The 18,245-nt window shown below is 56.7% G+C and overlaps 1 protein-coding gene across 1 annotated transcript; it reads left to right on the top strand.

Annotated features, from left to right (window-relative positions):
- The first annotated feature begins 742 nt into the window (after positions 1–742).
- Positions 743–12,045, top strand: MMP9 (matrix metallopeptidase 9). The gene is made up of 13 exons (XM_056121225.1): positions 743–883; positions 1,295–1,521; positions 1,936–2,084; positions 2,251–2,379; positions 2,472–2,645; positions 3,142–3,315; positions 5,016–5,192; positions 5,295–5,450; positions 6,659–6,938; positions 7,064–7,203; positions 7,677–7,827; positions 7,918–8,021; positions 11,936–12,045. The coding sequence occupies exons 1-13, from the start codon at positions 743–745 to the stop codon at positions 12,043–12,045; spliced, it is 2,112 nt and encodes a 703-aa protein (XP_055977200.1).
- The last annotated feature ends 6,200 nt before the right edge of the window (positions 12,046–18,245 follow it).

Genomic DNA, 18,245 nt, shown 5'->3' with positions numbered 1-18,245 from the left:
TGCCCCGGTGGTTCCCAACTCCTGTCTGGTGGCAAGTCCTTCAGTGGCAGGGTGGGACAGGAGGGCTTCCTGGAGGAGGAGAGAAGACAACCTGGAGGTCAGGCAGGAGGCGGGCACCCCCGAAGGGAGCCAACCAGGAAGAGGGAATCACCAGGCTCTGGAGAGGTATTGGGGGGTCCCGTCCTGCCCTCAGGGGCCTCCAGACATGGGAGTGGGGGCGTCCCACACTCACAACTGCCTCCTCAGAAAGGATAATTCTGGAAGCACCTTTAAGAGAACAAACACTGGCCCCCAGCTGCACCCGTGACTACCGACTACCTACCGATGGTCCCCCGCCCTCCCCCGGGGGTGCACCTTCCTCTCTGGGAAACTGAGACAGAAGGTGGTTCCTGTGTGTGTGTGTGTGTGTGTGTGTGTGTGTGTGTGTGTGAGATCCCGAGCCTGCAAAATAAATCAGCAACTCAAGCAGCCCGAGGCCTCCCTGCCCGCCTACCCCCAGCCCCTCCAGCCAGTTCTCAGAGCTCCGCAGTTTGCAAAACCCCAACCTGGGCCTGTGGTTTCCTGGGGTCCTGCCTAAGGAGGGAAAAGGTGGTGTAAGCTTTCTTTCCTTCTCAAGCTCCCCCAGCCCCCACTCCCTGAGTCAGCGACACAGGGCCCTGCCCCCTGGGAGGGGTGAGCCACTGAGTCAGCCTCCGGCACCTTCTTAAAGCCCAGGGGGGCGGCCGGACCCGCCATCCTCACCATGAAGCCCTGGCAGCCCCTGGTCCTGGCCCTCCTGGCGCTGAGTGGCTGCACGGCCGCACCCAGGCCGCGCCCGCCCATCGTGGTGGTCTTCCCGGGAGACAATGGGCGGTCCAACCTCACCGACCAGCAGCTGGCAGAGGTGGGCGGGGGGCAGGCCAGGTCGGGAGGGGTTGGAGGGGCAGGGCCTCGGGGGAGAGGCTCTGTGGGCGAAGGCCGTGCACTGGGCACCCGGCAGCCCGGGATAAAGCACTGAGATTTTGGGGGAAACCTTTGGGAGGGAGTGGTCAGAAATGGACTGGGAGGGCTTTCTAGGTGGGCAGTCTTAGGTGGGGACACAGGGAGTGGGGGATGGGGACTTGGGTGGTGGGAGGTGGGGGACACGAGCAGTGGGGGGTGGGGGTCGCGGGCAGAGAGAGGGTCTGGAGTGGGCAGAGGCCTTGGGCGGACAGGGGTGAAGGTCAGGGGTCCTGTGTGAGGGCTGCGTGGTGCCGGGCTCGGCGCCCTGGGGGCTCCCTGGCAGCGGTCATCTCTGCCCCCCGCCCGCCTGCAGGACTATCTCTTCCGCTATGGCTACACTCGCGTGGCGGAGATGCGGAGGGACCAGCTGGGGTCGGCACTGCAGCAACTCCAGCACCGCCTGAGCCTGCCTGAGACGGGGGAGCTGGACGAGGCCACCCTGCAGGCCATGCGGGCCCCTCGCTGCGGCGTCCCCGACGTGGGCAGGTTCCAGACCTTCCCGGGCAACCTCAAGTGGTACCACCACAACATCACGTACTGGTGCGTGTCCGCGGGGGTCTGGGGGCCTGCTGTGACGCGGGGGGAGGGGGGATGAGCCTCGAAGAAGCCTCAGGGGGAGGTATGGGCCTCGCAGGGACGCCTCCTCCGGGGAGCCCTTGTAGATTGAGGGTCCTGGAAAATCTGACGAGCTAAGAGAGCATGTGAGGCGTGAGGGGCCGAGTGAGTGGTAGGACAGTGGGGGGTGGGGAGGGGTCCACTTGTTTGGCCTGAGCCCCTCCAGGAGTGATTCTTGGAGGCAGAACTAGGAGCCACCCTTGAGCACTGCTGGGGGAGTCCCCCAAGCAAACAGCCGGGCGATGGGAGAGCCCAGAGCAGCCTGAGGGAGTGTGGGTGTCTGCGGCTTGGGGCTCCCCCACCCCCTCCTGACCCCACTCCGCCTGCCGCCTCCCAAAGGATCCAAAATTACTCGGAAGATCTGCCCCAAGACGTGATCGACGACGCCTTCGCCCGGGCCTTCGCCGTCTGGAGTGCAGTGACTCCGCTCAGCTTCACCCGCGTCTACGGCCCCGACGCCGACATCATCATCCAGTTTGGGATTAAGGGTGAGAGGGGGAAGCCGGGGGAGGCCCTTGAAAGTCTTGGCTCCTGTCCAACACCTCTCCAGGTTCCCTCTGGCCCCTCGTGCCCTCGCCCTGGGTATTTGGGCAGTGCACAACCTGCACCGCTGTGCCTGGCCGACCCCCTTTCTCCTCCCCTTGCTCCGTCCAGAGCACGGAGACGGATATCCCTTCGACGGGAAGAACGGGCTCCTGGCACATGCCTTCCCTCCTGGCCCTGGCATTCAGGGGGATGCCCACTTCGATGATGAGGAGTTGTGGACCCTGGGCAAAGGCGTAGGTGAGATCCGGGTCTGCCTGGGCGCCCCCACCCGCCGCCCCGTTCCCTTGGTCCATTCCCTCCCCCTCTGACCCCCCTGCCCTCTCCCGCAGTGGTTCCCACTCGCTACGGAAACGCGGACGGTGCCCCCTGCCACTTCCCCTTCACCTTCGAGGGTCACTCCTACACATCCTGCACCACGGCCGGCCGTTCTGACGGCCACAGCTGGTGCAGCACCACTGCCAACTTCGACGCGGACCGTCAGTTCGGCTTCTGTCCCAGCGAGAGTGAGTGCTCCCCGAGACAGGGTCCAGAACCCTGCGTTTCCTTCCTTTGGGGAGGGCTGCCCCCGGGGGTGCTCCTGGCTCTGTGCTCAGGGATCACTGCTGATGGGGCTCAGGGAACAAGACGGGAGGCAGCCGGGGATCGAACCCGGGACAGCCGCATGTGAGGCCAGCGCTCTCCCCGCCGCCCCATCGCTCCGGGCCCAGTGCTCTCCATCGTTTCCACACGTGGGGGTGCAGTGGCTCCTGGGGCCCCTCTCCAGGAAGGGGCCACGTGGAGGCAGGGAGACCCGGGGGCCTCCCCCAGCCGCTCGGTCATGAGAGCTCACGCCTCTGGGTGCTCGGTGCGGCCGGAAGCCGTGCTCGGGGCTCCTGTCCTCTGCACCCACGCTCCTCATCCATGAGCAGAGAAGTGGGGGGTCGGATCCCCTAGCTGGGGGAGGGGGCGGTCCGTGAGCTCACTCACGGCAGCCCAGGGTGACGTTCTGGGCGTCTCCAGCACTCTACACAGAGTACGGCAACGGCGACGGCAAGGCCTGCGTGTTCCCCTTCATCTTCGAGGGCCGCAGCTATTCCTCCTGCACCACGGCCGGGCGCACCGACGGCCACCGCTGGTGTGCCACCACCGCCAACTACGACCAGGACAGGCTCTACGGCTTCTGCCCCCACAGAGGTACCACAGCCCCCCCGCCCCTTGCCCCCCGACAGTGCCTTGGCCGCGGGTGTGGCGACAACTGTCCGCTCTCACTTGGACTCTCCCCCTGGGCCTGGCCACCACCATCCTCCTTTTCTTCTTCCTTCGAAAATATTTATTTGTTTATTTGCTTTTTGGGGGGCCACGCCCGGCAATGCTTGGGGGCGCAGGGGGGGGGCGAGGGGCTACTCCCGGCTCTGCACTCCTGGCGGTGCTCCGGGAAACCGTATGGGATGCTGGGGATCAAACTGGGGTCAGCTGTGTGCATGGCAGATGCCCTCCCTGCTGTGCTATTGTTCTGACCTCCCCCGCCAAATATTTTATTTATTTATTTATTTATTTATTTTGCTTTTCGGGTCACACCTGGCAGTGCACAGGGGTTACTCCTGGCTCTGCACTCAGGAATCACTCCTGGCGGTGCTCAGGGGACTATATGGGATGCTGGGAATTGAACCTGGGTCGGTCGCATGCAAGGCAAATGCCCTACCCGCTGTACTATTGCTCCAGCCCCCCAAATATTTATTTTTTTAATGCCTCTTTTGGGGCTCCCCTCTCAGAGAGCCCGGCAAGCTACCGAGAGTATCTCGTCCGCACGGCAAAGCCTGGCAAGCTCCCCGTGACGTATTCAATATGCCAAACACAGTAACAACAAGTCTCAAAATGGAGACGTTACTGGGCCCGCTCGAGCAAATCGATGAACAACGGGAGGACAGTTTGGGGCTAAGGCCCACTGTGCTCAGTGGTGCCAGGGATTGAGTCGTAGGGCGAGTAGGACGCTTGCCTTGCATGTGGTTGACCCAGGCTCACTTTTGAGCACCCTTGAGTCCCACTTGAGTGATCCCCCTCAGCCAGGAGCAAGCTCTGAGCACTGCTGGGTAGGGCCCTTCACCCAAATAAACAAAGGGTCTGCCTCACTGCTTGAGCCCATCACCTGCTCCTTCTGTCTTTTCTTTCTCTTCTGTTTTGGGGCCACACCCAGCAATACTCAGAGATTACTCCTGGCGGTGCTCGGAAGACCATATGGGATGCCGGGGATCGAACCTGGGTCGGCTTGCATGCAAGGCAAACGCCCGCCCCCCTGTGCTACCTAACTTTAGCTCCTCTCTCTGTTTTTTTTCCTGGTCTCCAGGTTCAAACTCACCAGCCCCCTAGACTCGACCCCTTGAGCTACATTCCCAGCTCGGCCTATTAAAATAGACCCCCAGGAGAGAGAGAGTCGGGGGCAAGGTGCTTCCTTGCTTCCCATCAGCCCCAGTTCTGATCCCCAGCATCACATATATTCCCCTGAGCCTTGCCAGGGGTCACTCCCGAGTACAAGTTCAAGAGTAGATCCCAGGCACCGCCGGTGTGGCCCCGACACTCCCCAAATCAAAAATAAAATGGGTGGGTGAGGTGCTGGAATGATAGTACAGTGAGTAGAGCGTACAGAGGGTAGGTTGCCTTGCATGCAGCCAATCTGGGTTCGATTCCCCGCATCCCATAGGGTCCCCTGAGCACCGCCAGGAGTAATTCCTGAGTGCAGAGCCAGGAGGAACCCCTGAGCACCGCTGGGTGTGACCCAAAAAGCAAAAAGAAAAAAAAAAGTAAAATAGGCCACTAGCTTCTCTCTCGCTCTAAATTTATTGGACACCCCCCTCCCCGCCCCCAACCTGGCTCACCCAAGGTTCTGGTCTCTCTAGCTGACGCCGTGGTGAGTGGGGGCAACTCGGCAGGGGAGATGTGTGTCTTCCCCTTCACCTTCCTGGGCAAGGAGTACTCGGGCTGCACGCGGGAGGGCCGCACGGACGGCTTCCTCTGGTGTGCCACCACCGCCAACTTTGACAACGACAAGAAGTGGGGCTTCTGCCCCGACCAAGGTGGGCCAGGCCCTGAGGTCCCGGGTGGGCGGGATGGCTGGGGGTGTGTGTGTGGGGGGAGTTCTGCTCAGGTCCCAGCTCTCGACTCTCTCTCCTCTCCAGGGTACAGCCTGTTCCTCGTGGCTGCCCACGAGTTTGGCCACGCGCTGGGCTTGGAGCATTCATCGGTGCCCGAGGCGCTCATGTACCCCATGTACAGCTTCACCGAAGACCCCCCACTGCATGAGGATGACGTCAAGGGCATCCAGTACCTCTACGGTGAGGCTGGGGGCGGGGGCAGAGAAGGGGGTGGCCCGATCAGAGTTCCGGGCCTGGGAAGAGAGGGGAGCTGGGACCTCGCTTTTATCTGGAGGCCAAAGGCTGCCAGGTCAGTGTTCATGGGGCTGGAGCCATAGCACAGCGGGGAGGGCGTTTGCCTTGCACGCGGCCAACCCGGGTTCGATTGCCAGCATCCCATAGGGTCCCCTGAGCACCGCCAGGGGTAACTCTTGAGTGCAGAGCCAGGAGGACCCCCTGAGCATCGCCAGGTGTGACCCAAAAAGCAAAAAAAAAAAAAAAAAGAAGAAGGCATGAGTTCAAAAGCCCTGTCTTGGGGGCCACACCCGGAGATGCTCAGGGGTTACTCCTGGCAGTGCTCAGGGGACTATATAGGATGCCAGAGATGGAATCCGAGTTGAGCTCATGCAAAGTCAGCACCCTACATGGTATATACTATTGCTCAAAAGCCAGTTTAAGATAAAAAAAAAATCACGGAACAAACACGGAGGGCCGGGAGGCAGCTTGGAGAACTGAGTTCATGTTTCAGGTGGGAGCGCCAGCTCCAATCCTTGGCACCGGCAGAGTCCCTTGAGCACTGGGCAGGGAGTAATCCCTGAAAAGCTGGCTGCATGCATTTCACCAAACTCTCCCCCACCTTCAAAAAAAAAAAAAACACCCTATGCAAGCAAATAATGAATGACAAAGCAAGCCAAAAGGAAAAACAAGCCACTTCAGCTGCCTCCAGGCTGGGCCACCTTGATGTTACTCCTTAATTTCCTCATCTATCCTATGACAATACCTGTCTCAGAGAGGCGTGAGGAGGCCACAGTGAGTCAGAATAGTTTCTGGAAGGTTCCATCGTGTCCATCACTGTCACACATGCTACTATTATTTTCCTGCTTGAAACGATGGAAATGTTGGGGCCAAAGAGGTAGTACAGTGGGTAGGGCACTTGCCTTGAACGCGGCCAACCCGGCTTCGATCTCCAGCATCCCATATGGTCCCCTGAGTCCTGCCAGGAGTGATCCCTGGGTGCAGAGCCAGGGGTGACCCTTGAACACTGGCAGGTATGGCCCCAGACAGAACATACAACCACGTGAGGGAGAGAGACATGAGACAGGGCTCATGGTACGTTTCCAGGGAGCAGCTGGCCGGTCCTGGGCGAGAGAAGCAGGATTAGGGGTGCCTCATTGGTTGTCTCCTTCCAGGTGCTCGTCCTAAGCCCGATCCCCAGCCTCCAGCTCCCAGCACACCTGAGCCCACTGCGCCCCCAACAGTTTGCCCCACGGGGCCCCCCACGGCCCTCCCCTCAGCGCTTCCCACGGCTGGCCCCACGGGCGCCCCTTCGGCAGGTCCCACGGGACCCCCCACTGCCGGCCCCTCAGTGACCCCAACCGCGTCTCTGGGTCCCGAAGAGGAAATCTGCCAGGTGGACATGTTTGATGCCATCTCGGAGATTGGGGGGCGCCTGCATGCCTTCAAGGATGGGTGAGCACAGGACTGTGTGGGCGGGGCGGGGCGTGGAGAAGGGACCACCCAACCCCTCCCACTCCATCCCTTCTCCTTCACTGGTCCTCCGGTTCAGTGCTCCCTGTTCCCTTGCCCGTTCCCAGGCGGTACTGGAGGCTGTCTGCGGGCACCGGTGGACAGGTGGAGGGGCCCTTCCTCATCAGGGACACGTGGCCCGCACTGCCCACCACGCTGGACTCTGCCTTTGAGGATCCGCTCACCAAGAAGATTTTCTTCTTCGCTGGTTGGTTCCCTCTGTCCCCCTCCCACTTTTTTTTTCTTTTTGGGTCACACCTGGCGATGCTCAGGGGTTACTCCTGGGTCAGCATTCAGGAATTACTCTTGGCGGTGCTCAGGGGGGGACCCTATGGGATGCTGGGAATTGAACCTGGGTAGGCAGTGTGCAAGGCAAACGCCCTCCTCTCTGTGCTATGGTTCCAGTCCCCCTTCTCACCACTTCTAAGGGGGTCCCCAAGCCAGAGCACCCCAGCATTGGGTTAGAAAAAGGAGCCCAGCACCCGGGATCAAACTTGGCGGACACTGAAGTCCGCTCGGGTGACAGCCAGCACTTTGCTCCCCTGGATCCGGAGGAGGCAGCAAGCCGAGCTCCAAGGGGCCTCGCTGGACCCTCCCTTTCCACAGTGAAGGACACTGAGTGACCCCACCCCATCTCCCCGCTCCTAGCCCCTACACCCAAGCGACCCTTCTCCCCTGCAGGGCGACAAGTGTGGGTGTACTCAGGCACGTCGGTGCTGGGCCCCCGGCGGCTGGACAAGCTGGGCTTTGGCCCCGACGTGACCCAGGTGACCGGGGCCCTGCGGCGAGGCGGGACCAAGGTCCTGCTCTTCAACCAGGAGCGCTTCTGGAGGTGAGCGGCACTCCCGCCGGCCGCCGGCAGGGGGAGCCCGGGCGCCGCCCTCCCGCCGCCTCTCACCTGTCTCCTCGCTCCTTCTGGCAGGTTGGACTTGAAGTCACAGATGGTGGACGCCCAGAGCGCCACCCCAGTGGACAAGTTGTTCCCCGGGGTGCCCTTGGACGCGCACGACGTCTTTCAGTATCGAGGTGAGGGCTTGAAGAAGGGACTCAGAGGAATGTTAGGACGCGGATGGAAATCTCCCTTTTAAGGACAAAGAGACTCCAGAGACTGCAAACAGGGAGCAGGGTTTATTGCAAGACTGGCTAGCCAGGGTCCCACCGCCTGCACAGACACGCAGGTCTGGCAGGTTGGGTAAAGACCCCGAACTTCTTCAAAGGAGATCTTATATAGGCCTTCACCGACCGTTACAGCAGAGCCCGTGCATTTCATAGCCAATAGATTTGTAATAACCCATACTTTCCTGACCAATCCAATTAAGGGTACATCACTTCTTAGCCTATAGTTTAAAGATCAGCATTTTGCGTCAGTGCTTAGGAACTGACAGGTTTTTAGGGCAGTCCTGGGTCTTGCAACATGGGTCTTGTGAGAGACATCCGGTTATCTGGTCTGACCCCCCACCCACCCTTCGAGTACCTGTATCTGAATTCCTTGCTCAGGGGTAGAAAAACCAGTTATTTTGCAGTGCAGGCTCCTGTAAAGCGGATCTGAAAAAGCTTATCTAGACCTGTTCCTTGAAAAAACCAGTTATTTTGCAATGCAGCTTCCTATTAAGCTAAGCTAAATTAATTTTGGTGGTGGTCCATTTTGGGCCTGTCCCTCACAAGGAAGAGCCCCCCTGTCCCCCAAAAATACCACCCTTCCTAGGTTTCCAGCCTGCCTTAGTGTTGTCTGAATTATTTTCTATTTATTTATTTAGTTTTTTTTTTTTTTACCTTCGGAGTCATAGCCAGCGATGCTCAGGGGTGACTCCTGGCTCTGCACTCAGGAATTACTCCTGGCAGTGCTCATGGGACCATCTGGGATGCCAGGGATCAAATCTGGGTCAGCTGTGTGCAAGGCAAATGCCCTCCCCGCTGTACTATCACTCTGGCCTCCCTGCCTTAGTTCATTCATTCATTCATCATCCTGTTAATCGTCGATTGCCTCGAGCAGGCCCCAGTAACGTCTCTTTCATCCTAGCCCTGAGATTATATTCAAGGCTTTTTAGGAGAATGAGACCCATCATTCTCCAACAAACTTGCAGGCTATCAAATATAGCCTGCCCACAGGGCAGAGTCTGGCAAACTCCCCGTGGCGCACCAAATATGCCAAATACCAGTAACCTGCCTTAGTGTTAAAGTCAAATTCTAAGCAAGAGAGACAGGGTCCCTGAGGATTGAGGCAATTGCCACGGCGCAGACAACTTCTGAAGAAGGCAGGGGCTGGCCCTGTATCACGCAGGGCACGATCAAAACTAGAACCCACATTTCTTGTCTTCTTTGGGAAGCACTTTCCTCACGTGGTTTGCAAGCAGGAAAATATTGTGACCTTACAAGTTTCCCCCACACACTGTGACTCGATTTTCCCATCTGTAAAATGGGAACGCTCAGGAGTCATGCTTCCCTTCTCACCGTTTGCAGACAAGACCTGCTGACAGAGCTTGCGGAAACCTTCACGCTCACGGTCCCCTTTGCAAACCCTAATCCCAGCCATGCTGGCTCTCTGAGACCTTTATCATATTCTCTGGGAGTCAGAGTGGAGGAGAGTGGTCTTAAGGGGGAGGGTGACCTACTCCAGGTCAAAGGAATGGGCGGGACGGTCCCTTTCGCTCTTCCCCCTACCCTGTCGTTTGCTTTGCTTCTACTTCTAACTTGGTTCTGGGTCTGGGGGTACAACTATGTGGTCCTGGTCTTAAATCTGGGGCTCCCACACACGGGCCATGTGCTTTACTCTCTGAGCCATTTTTCTCCACTCCTCCCTCCGTATGAACACATCAAGGTCATTACTAGCTGAGGGCCTTGCTCCTGATTGTCCCCTCAGCCCAAAAGCTTTTGCCCCACACTGCCACTGGACTGCCCCCCTCTGTCCTTCATGTCTTAGCATTAAGGCTTCCTGTCCAAAGAATTCTTGCTGGGGGCAGGGGGGGGCAGTTGTGTTGTGCTCAGGGCTTACTCCTGACTCTGTGCTCTGGGACCACTTCTGGTGGGGCTCAGGGGATCCTATGTGATGCCGGGGATCGAACCCGGGTAAGCCCCACATCAGGCAAGTTCCCTACCCACTGTACTATCTCTCTGGCCTCAAAGAGGCCTTTTCTGATCCTCATTATCAATTCCACTATTTGCTAGAAGATTCCCACAGAGATTTTTTTCTTTTTTGCCTGGGGGCCACAGCCAGCTGTGCTCAGGGCTTACCCCTGGCCTTGTGCTCAGGGGTCATTCCTGGTGGGGCTTGGGAGACCATACCTGGTGGTTCCAGGGGTCCAAGCTAGCTTGGCTGTGCAAGGCGAGCACTTGACCCACTGTCCCATCGCTCAGGCGCTCCTGCAGAGAGGTTAGAAGGTGCTTGTCTGGGGCCACTCAGATGGGCACCTTCAACCTCCCCTCCATCCAGCGGGGCCCAGTCACAGAGGGTGAGACCAACACACACATCGAGAGACAAATGAACATGACCTGTCCAAACCTTGGCGTGGCCTAGACAGCCCAGGGGGGGTCCCACAGTCTGGCCATTTATACCACTCCCTGCCCTCCCCCCGCCAATGGATGAACCATAGCTTAGTTGAAAGAGGCCTTCAGGTGGTTAGTTGACACCCCAACATTCAGGAGGTGTGTGAGGAGCAGGGCTGGGGCTCTCACAGCCTGTCTGCAGGCCAAGGCACTGTTACAATAGAAAGCCCTCCAGTGCCCTGTTCGTTCTGTTTTTCCCTTGCTGCTCCAGTGCTAAAAGGCCCTGACCCATCTTACTCTGTGCTTATCCCGGCTTACTTGCAGTATTTGTCATCTATTCTATCCTTTCTGTTATTTCGCTTTTTGGGTCATACCCAGCGATGCTCAGGGATTACTCCTGGCTCTGCACTCAGGAGTTACCCCTGGCAGTGCTCAGGGGACCACATGGGATGCTGGGAATCGAACCCAGGTTGTCCGCGTGCAAGGCAAATGCCCTCCCCACTGTGCTATCGCTCCAGCCCCATCTATTCTATCCTTTCTGTTATTTTGCTTTTTTTGGGTCACACCCAGCGATGCCCAGGGGTTACTCCTGGCTTTGTACTCAGGAATCACTCCTGGCTGTGCTCACGGGAACCCTATTGGATGCCAGAGATTGAACCCGGGTGGGCTGTGTGCAAGGCAAACACCCTCCCCACTGTACTACTGATCTGGGTCCCAGTCTATTCTCTTCTTTCCTGCTCTTCCCTCCCTTCCTGGGTAGCACTGTAGCACTGTCCTCCCATTGTTCATCGATTTGCTCGAGTGGCCCAGTAGCGTCTCCATTGTGAGACTTATTGTTACTGTGTTTGGCATATCAAACACATCACGGGTAGCTTGCCAGGCTCTGCCGTGCGGGCAAGATACTCTCAGTAGCTTGCTGGGCTCTCCGAGAGGGGTGGAGGAATCGAACTCAGGTCGGCCTCATTGGCCATGTACAAGGCAAACGCCCTACCTACTGTGCTATTGCTCCAGCCCCATCTATTCTATCCTTTCTGTTATTTCGCTTTTTGGGTCACACCCAGAGATGCTCAGGGGTTCCTCCTGGCTCTGCACTCAGGAATAACTCCTGGCGGTGCTTGGGGGACACTATGGGATGCCGGAGATCAAACCCGGGTGGGCCGCGTGCAAGGCAAATGCCCTCACCACTGTACTATCGCTTTGGGTCCCAATCTATTCTGTTCTTTCCTGCTCTTCCCTCCCTTCCTGGGTGGGCATCTATAAATCCTTCGCATTCTAAGAATGGAACTGTTGGACCCAGGGACTATGCCCCACCTTGTGCCTTGAGGGGAAACTCCGGGGGCCTAGAAAAACCTGGGAAAGGCCTAGAAAGGGCAACCAGGAGGGTGGCTTGTGCTGTTCTGGGTTCCTACTGTGGCGGGGAGCGGGCGGGTTGAGCCTGGGGTCTTTCTCTCCCGCAGGGAATGCCTACTTCTGCCGGGAAAGCTTCTTCTGGAGGGTGAACAACGTGAACCAAGTGGACTTCGTGGGCTACGTGACCATCGACCTCTTCAAGTGCCCCGAGAACTAGGCGCCCCACCCCACCGTTGTTCAACAGAGGAGGAGGGAGCCGGTTTGCTGGCGATGAACTGGGGGTCTGGAGGACAAGGAACAGTGGGCGTGGGCGGGGCCTCCCTCACCGTCTTCCTTTTTTATTGAGATGTTTGTAATAAACTTAGACTATTAGATTTTCTCTCTCTCCCTTGTTGTTTCTGGGCCACACCTGGCAGTGCTCAGGGCTTGCTCCTGGCAGGCTTGGGGGATTACGTGAGGAGTTGGGGATCAAACCCTGATCAGCCGCACGCAAGGCAAGTGCCCTCCCCGCTGTCCCATCACTTCTTGAATTGTTAGGCTTAAGGGGCAGATTCATTCATCTGTGTTTTCACGCATGTGGCTTTGGGTCCAGGGATGGCGTTTCCTGAGTGCTCCAAGCATTTCATCATCATTGACACTGAGTGTTTCCTATCGGGTAGGTAGAATGTGATTATTCTTGTTTTACAGCCGAGGAAATGGTTGACATAGAATTCATTCATCGCACCCTGCCTGCCTCCGGTCCTGGGCTGGGCTCTGCCCTAGAGAGCCAGGGAGCAGATGGTTTCTGCCGTCAAGGGCTTCTCACTGTTCTTTTCATTTGGGGGTGCCTCTGAGGACCTTCAGAACTTGCTTAAAATGCAGACTCCACACCAGACCATTGCTAGAGTCCAGTTTGGTTTCAGGGTTGACTCTGCGAGGGGGCTGGAGCAATAGCACGGCGGGGAGGGCGTTTGCCTTTCATGTGGCCAACCGGGGGTTCAATCCCCAGAATCCCATATGGTCCCCCAAGCATCGCCAGGAGTGATTCCTGAGTGCAGAGCCAGGAGTAACCCCTGTGCATCACCAAGTGTAACCCAAAAAGCAAAAAAAAAAAGGGTGACTGTGGCATTGGAGAAGGGGTCCCCATGGAGGGGGGCAGTATGTGACCCCCTCATCTGGAGAGAAGCGAGGTGGCAGTGTGCCGTGGCTGCAGTCGGGGAATGTTCCAGGCACTGTGACCTCTGCCGTGACCAAGGAGCCAGAGCTTCTTGGGGGATGGAGGGGGGTCAGGGAGTTGATTGTCTTCATCGAGGGTATTTTACAAGAACCGGTGATCCTAAAATCCCGCCCACTCTCACCTCATATGCCGGTGCACACACACGCACACACGGGAGGGCGCTGAGCTGGGTCCATGGTGAGAAGGGGACCTAACCTGAGAGGTCACGGCAGCTCTGCCCCACAGTCCCAGCGCAGGAGTGACGCTTGCCCTGCCCTGACATGTCCCGGGTTCCTTTCTGGATGCTTGGTCACAGCTAATGCTTAAGAGGATCCTAGCAGGCAAGAATGACTTCTACCTTCTTGGGACTATTGCTATCACTTGCATCCTGACAAACGAGGAAACTGAGGCACAGAGAAAAATCTACTGGGGGGAAGGGGCTGGAACAATAGCACAGCGCGTAGGGAGTTTGCCTTGCATGTGGCCGAACCGGGTTCGAGTCCCAGCATCTCATAGGGTCCCCCGAGCACCACCAGGAGTAATTCCTGAATGCAGAGCCAGGAGTCACCCCTGAGCATCATCGGGTGTGATCCAAAAAGAAAAAATAAACAACACGAAACAAAATCTACTGCGGGCCGGGGTGTAAACAGGGGCGCTGGGGACCTTGGAGGGGGCTTGGAGCTCTGGCTGGCTGCCGTGAGCAGAGGTCCTGGGGCAGGGGAGATTCGGAGCCTCAGAGACGCAGCTCTGAAGGAATAGGGGGCAGAGTTTAGGAGTCAGGGCCTCATGGGGGGCTAGAGGGCATTTAGGGAGGGGCCCAAGAGCTCCCACAAGGTGCAACCCATCTCCTCTCTCACCCCCATTTCTGGATCAGGAATGATTGCCAAGCAAACATCCCTTACTTTGGCTTCTGAACCCCCTGGGGGAGGGGGTGGCCCCAATAGCCCAGCAGGAAGTGCATTTGCCTGGCACGCGGTTGACCTGGTTTCCATCCTGGAACCCCATATGGTCCTCTGAGCACCACCAGGAGTAACTCCTGGGTGCAGAGCCTGGAGTAAGCCCTGAGCATCACCACTGGTTGTGGTCCCCAAACAAACGAAACAAACCAAGCCCTCTCAGGAACCGTCTTTCTCCAGCTGTGGGGCCGTTTCTCTAACCCTCATGGCCAGATACAGTGAAATTATTACGGTGGCACAAGTGTCCTCTACCCACTGGCTGCCAGTACCTACCCCTCCCGCTGTGATGACCAGACATCTGCCAGATTCTCCCTGGAGGGCAACACTGCTGCCCCCCCCACTCCCACCCCCCTAGAGACTATGTGAGGAGATGTTGCTCCAGAGAACACACAGGAAGGAAAGGTGACCCAGCACACACACACACACACACACACACACACACACACACACACACATACATTTCAAGGGGCTGGGATGTAACTCCATGGCAGAGCTCACATGGTGCATATGCGAGGTCCTGGGTTTGATCCCAGTACTGCACAAAACTAAACAGTGCACTTTTCTTTTTGCTTTTTGGGTCACACCCAGCAATGCACAGGGGTTACTCCTGGCTCTGCACTCAGGAATTATTCCTGGCGGTGCTTGGGGGACCACATGGGATGCTGGGGATCGAACTTGGGTCAGCCGCGTGCAAGGCAAACACCCTACCCACTGTGCTATTGCTCCAGCCCCAACAGTGCACTTTTAATACATTCCTTCAAACCACATACAACTGCGTAACTAAGCGGCATCCGGACTAAGAATTGACATCACCAGCGTTTCCAAATCTCCCCTCCTATGTAGGCAGGCAGGCAGATAGGGAAGGCCCCTCCCCAGGCGATGGCAGTAAATTTCTTGGGAAACAATAGCTCTGAGGTTGCCAAGGCCCACTTAGCAGAAAACAGGAACTAAGGCCTGATGAGACCCTCACCTGGCGCCAGCAACAGACCCAGAGAAGCTCCTGCAGAAACCAAAGGCCGGGAAAGGAATTTCAAAGAAGACCCTCACCACTCCCAACTCCCTGGTAACCTCCTTAGCAGAGGACTTTGACCTTGAAGGCCCTCGTGGGGGCAGGTTGGAAAAACCCTATAAAGGTCACCTTGGACAAAGGAAGGGAGCATGGGGCTAGAGCAATAGCACAGCGGGTAGGGCGTTTGCCTTGCACGCGGTCGACCCGGGTTCGATTCCCAGCATCCCCTATGGTCCCCTGAGCACCGCCAGGGGTAATTCCTGAGCACGGAGCCAGGAGTAACCCCTGTGCATTGCCGGGTGTGACCCAAAAATCAAAAAAAAAAAAAAGGAAGGGAGCATATATGCTGCCCGATCCCATGTGCTGCTTGCGCCCACATGGCTGAGCACATGTGTCACCCGAGCTCATGTGTCACCCACGTCTTGAGACGTGGACTTTCATGCCTTCATTTCTAATGCTGGGGTGTGTGTAGAGAGACTCTCTCCACCCTCGGAGAAACCCACGTTCTCTTTTGAGCACGTTACTTTCCACTTTCCCTCCTTCACTTCAAAATCTCCAAATAAAATCTGTGTTACTTCACTGCTTGTCTATTCCTGAAATTCTTTTCTTCGAGGCGAGACAAGAACCCAGTAACCCTGGGTCCCTGGTGGCAGAGGCGAATTGGGAGAAAGTGACCGTTTTTCTCCTCCCTGCTTCACATGAACCACCCGTGGGGCCCACCGACACCACTTCCACCCTTTGCCACCACTGTAGTACTGTTCTCCCGTTGTTCATCAATTTGCTGGAGTGGGCATCAGTAACGTCTCCATTGTGAGACTTGTTACTGTTTTTGGCATATCGAATACGCCATGGGGAGCTTGCTAGGCTTTGCCATGTGGGCGGGATACTCTCGGTAGCTTGCCGGGCTCTCCGAGAGGGACGGAGGAATTGAACCTGGGTTGGCCATGTGCAAGGCAAACGCCCCACCAGCTGTACTATCGCCCCAGCCCTACCCAATTCTACACACACACACACACACACACACACACACACACACACACACACGAAAAGAGATCCACCAGCACTCCTACTAGTGTAGCTAGATTTTGATCAGTTTTCACCTTGATGGGACCCATGCCATATACTCTTTCGAGTCTGGTTTTCCTTCATTCCATGTTTTATTCGTGGGATTTATCCATACTGCTGGGGATCAGTTCGGAGCCATCATTGAACCTGATTTATCTCTGATGGGCATTTGCATACAATGGAGGTGATTGTGATTAGCCTCAGTATTAATAGTGTGAATAACCTCAATAAGGTAAGGTAAAGGCCCTCCCGTTGATCGTGGATTTGCTCGAGCGGGCCCAGTAACGTCTCCATTGGAGACTTTGTTGTTACGAATAACCTCAATATTGTATATTAATATTCTGGAGGGTTTGAGCCACACCTTGTGGGGCTCAGGGCTTACTCACAGCTGTGTGCTCAGGGATCACTCCTGGCGGTGCTTGGAAGGTCCTGTGGGGTGATGGGGATCAAATCAGGGTTGGCTAGTTTTACTTTATTATCTCTCCTGTTCTGAACAATCTTTTTTTCTTTTGGTGGGGGGTGAGGAACGCACCTGGCAGTGATCAGGGGCTTTACTCCTGACTCTGCATTCAGGGATCATCCTGGTGGGGCTTGGGGGATCATACAGCTTGAACCCAGGTCAGTTTTGTGCAATACAAGTGCCTTACCTGCTGTACTATGTCTTCGGCATCTTGAATTTACTGTTCTTTTTTTTTTGCTTTTTGGGTCACACCCAGCAAAGCTCAGGGGTTACTACTTGCTCTACACTCAGGAATCACTCCTGACGGTGCTTGGGGGACCATATGGGATGCCGGGGATTGAATCCAGGTCGGCCGCGTGCAAGGCAAACGCCCTACCCGCTGTGCTATCACTCTGGCCCCGAATTTACTATTCTTGTAAACAGTAAACAAAGGCATCCATTTCTTTGGGGGAGTACAACGGAGTGGAGTTGCTTGAGAGTTAGTGGCAGCTACGTGGCTAGTGTTAATTGAAGTGATGAAGTTTGCTGCAGTGGGTCTCCCTGTCTGCATCCCCAGCATGGATGAGTTTCTTCTTGACCCCTCTTCCCATCAAACAGCCCCCCCTGGCCCCCACCATCGGATCAGCGGCAGGTCCTGTAGGTGTTAGACCGTCACAGCTTATCCGGAATCAGGTGAGCGCTACTCAGCACCAGCCAGCGGCATGTCATCTGGCACACCCACCAGCAGGAGAGCTGGAAATCGGACTCACTCCTGCCCTGTCTCTCCTTGTCTTCACCCGGCAACCAGAGCCAGCAGTTCTGCCGAAATGCTAATCAGATCATAATGATGGAGGCAGGCAGACAGGGAGGGGACCCCATGGCAATGGAATTCCTTTGAAGTAACAAAACCAAAACCAATAGTCCAAGGCTGCAGAGTCCACCTTGTGAGCTAAGGGGCCGGATAAGACTTTCACCTGGTGCCAACAGACCCAAAAAAGGCTGGACCCCCCCATCCACCTTTCACCCCCCCCACCCCCATTCCTCTCCACCCTCTACCAGAGAAGCTCCAGCAGGAACAAAGGCCAGAAAAGGAATACCAAAGAGGACCGTGGACCACTCCCAACTCTATCCCCTTGGCAACCACCCTAGCCATGGACTCTGGCCTAGCTAAAAAGTCCCAGGTAGGGGCAGGTTGGAGAAACCCTATAAAAGCCACCTTAAACAAACGAAGCGCATGTATCTGCTGCCCAAGCCCAGGTGCTGCTTGTGCCCACGTGGCCGAGCACGGGTGGCACCCGAGCACGTGTTGCCCAAGTCTGTCTCCCCTCTTGAGATGTGGACTGGGGCTCTCTGGGGCTCTAGAGAAGCCCGCCTTCTCTCTAGAGTGCAGTGCTCTCTCTTTGCTCTCCCTCCCTCCTTCCCCTTCCTCAAAGACTCCAAATAAAATCTGTTTTTACTTCACTGCTCTTCTACTCCCGAAATTCCTTTCTGTAGATAGGACAAAAGCTGGAGCCATAGCACAGCAATAGGGCGTTTGCCTTGCAAGCAGCCAGCCCGGCAGAGCCGGGTTCGATTCCTCCGCCCCTCTCAGAGAGCATGGCAAGCTACCGAGAGTATCTCACCCGCACGGCAAAGCCAGGCAAACTACCCGTGACGTATTCAATATGCCAAACACAGTAACAAGTCTCACAATGTCACTGGGCCCGCTCGAGCAAATCGATGAACAACGGGAGGACAGTGACAGTGACAGACA

Source organism: Sorex fumeus, unplaced genomic scaffold, assembly GCF_029834395.1.
Source record: "Sorex fumeus unplaced genomic scaffold, SorFum_2.1 ptg000044l, whole genome shotgun sequence".
Taxonomy (NCBI): Eukaryota; Metazoa; Chordata; class Mammalia; order Eulipotyphla; family Soricidae; genus Sorex; species Sorex fumeus.
This window is presented reverse-complemented; position numbering and strand designations above follow the sequence as displayed.

Bases quoted from the DNA above. Each gene is read 5' to 3' on its own strand.
- MMP9 (XM_056121225.1), top strand. From the start codon at position 743: ATGAAGCCCTGGCAGCCCCTGGTCCTGGCCCTCCTGGCGCTGAGTGGC. The intron at 5,451-6,658 runs GTGAGGCTGGGG...GTCTCCTTCCAG, and splicing joins GGGCATCCAGTACCTCTACG to GTGCTCGTCCTAAGCCCGAT. The intron at 6,939-7,063 runs GTGAGCACAGGA...GCCCGTTCCCAG, and splicing joins CTGCATGCCTTCAAGGATGG to GCGGTACTGGAGGCTGTCTG.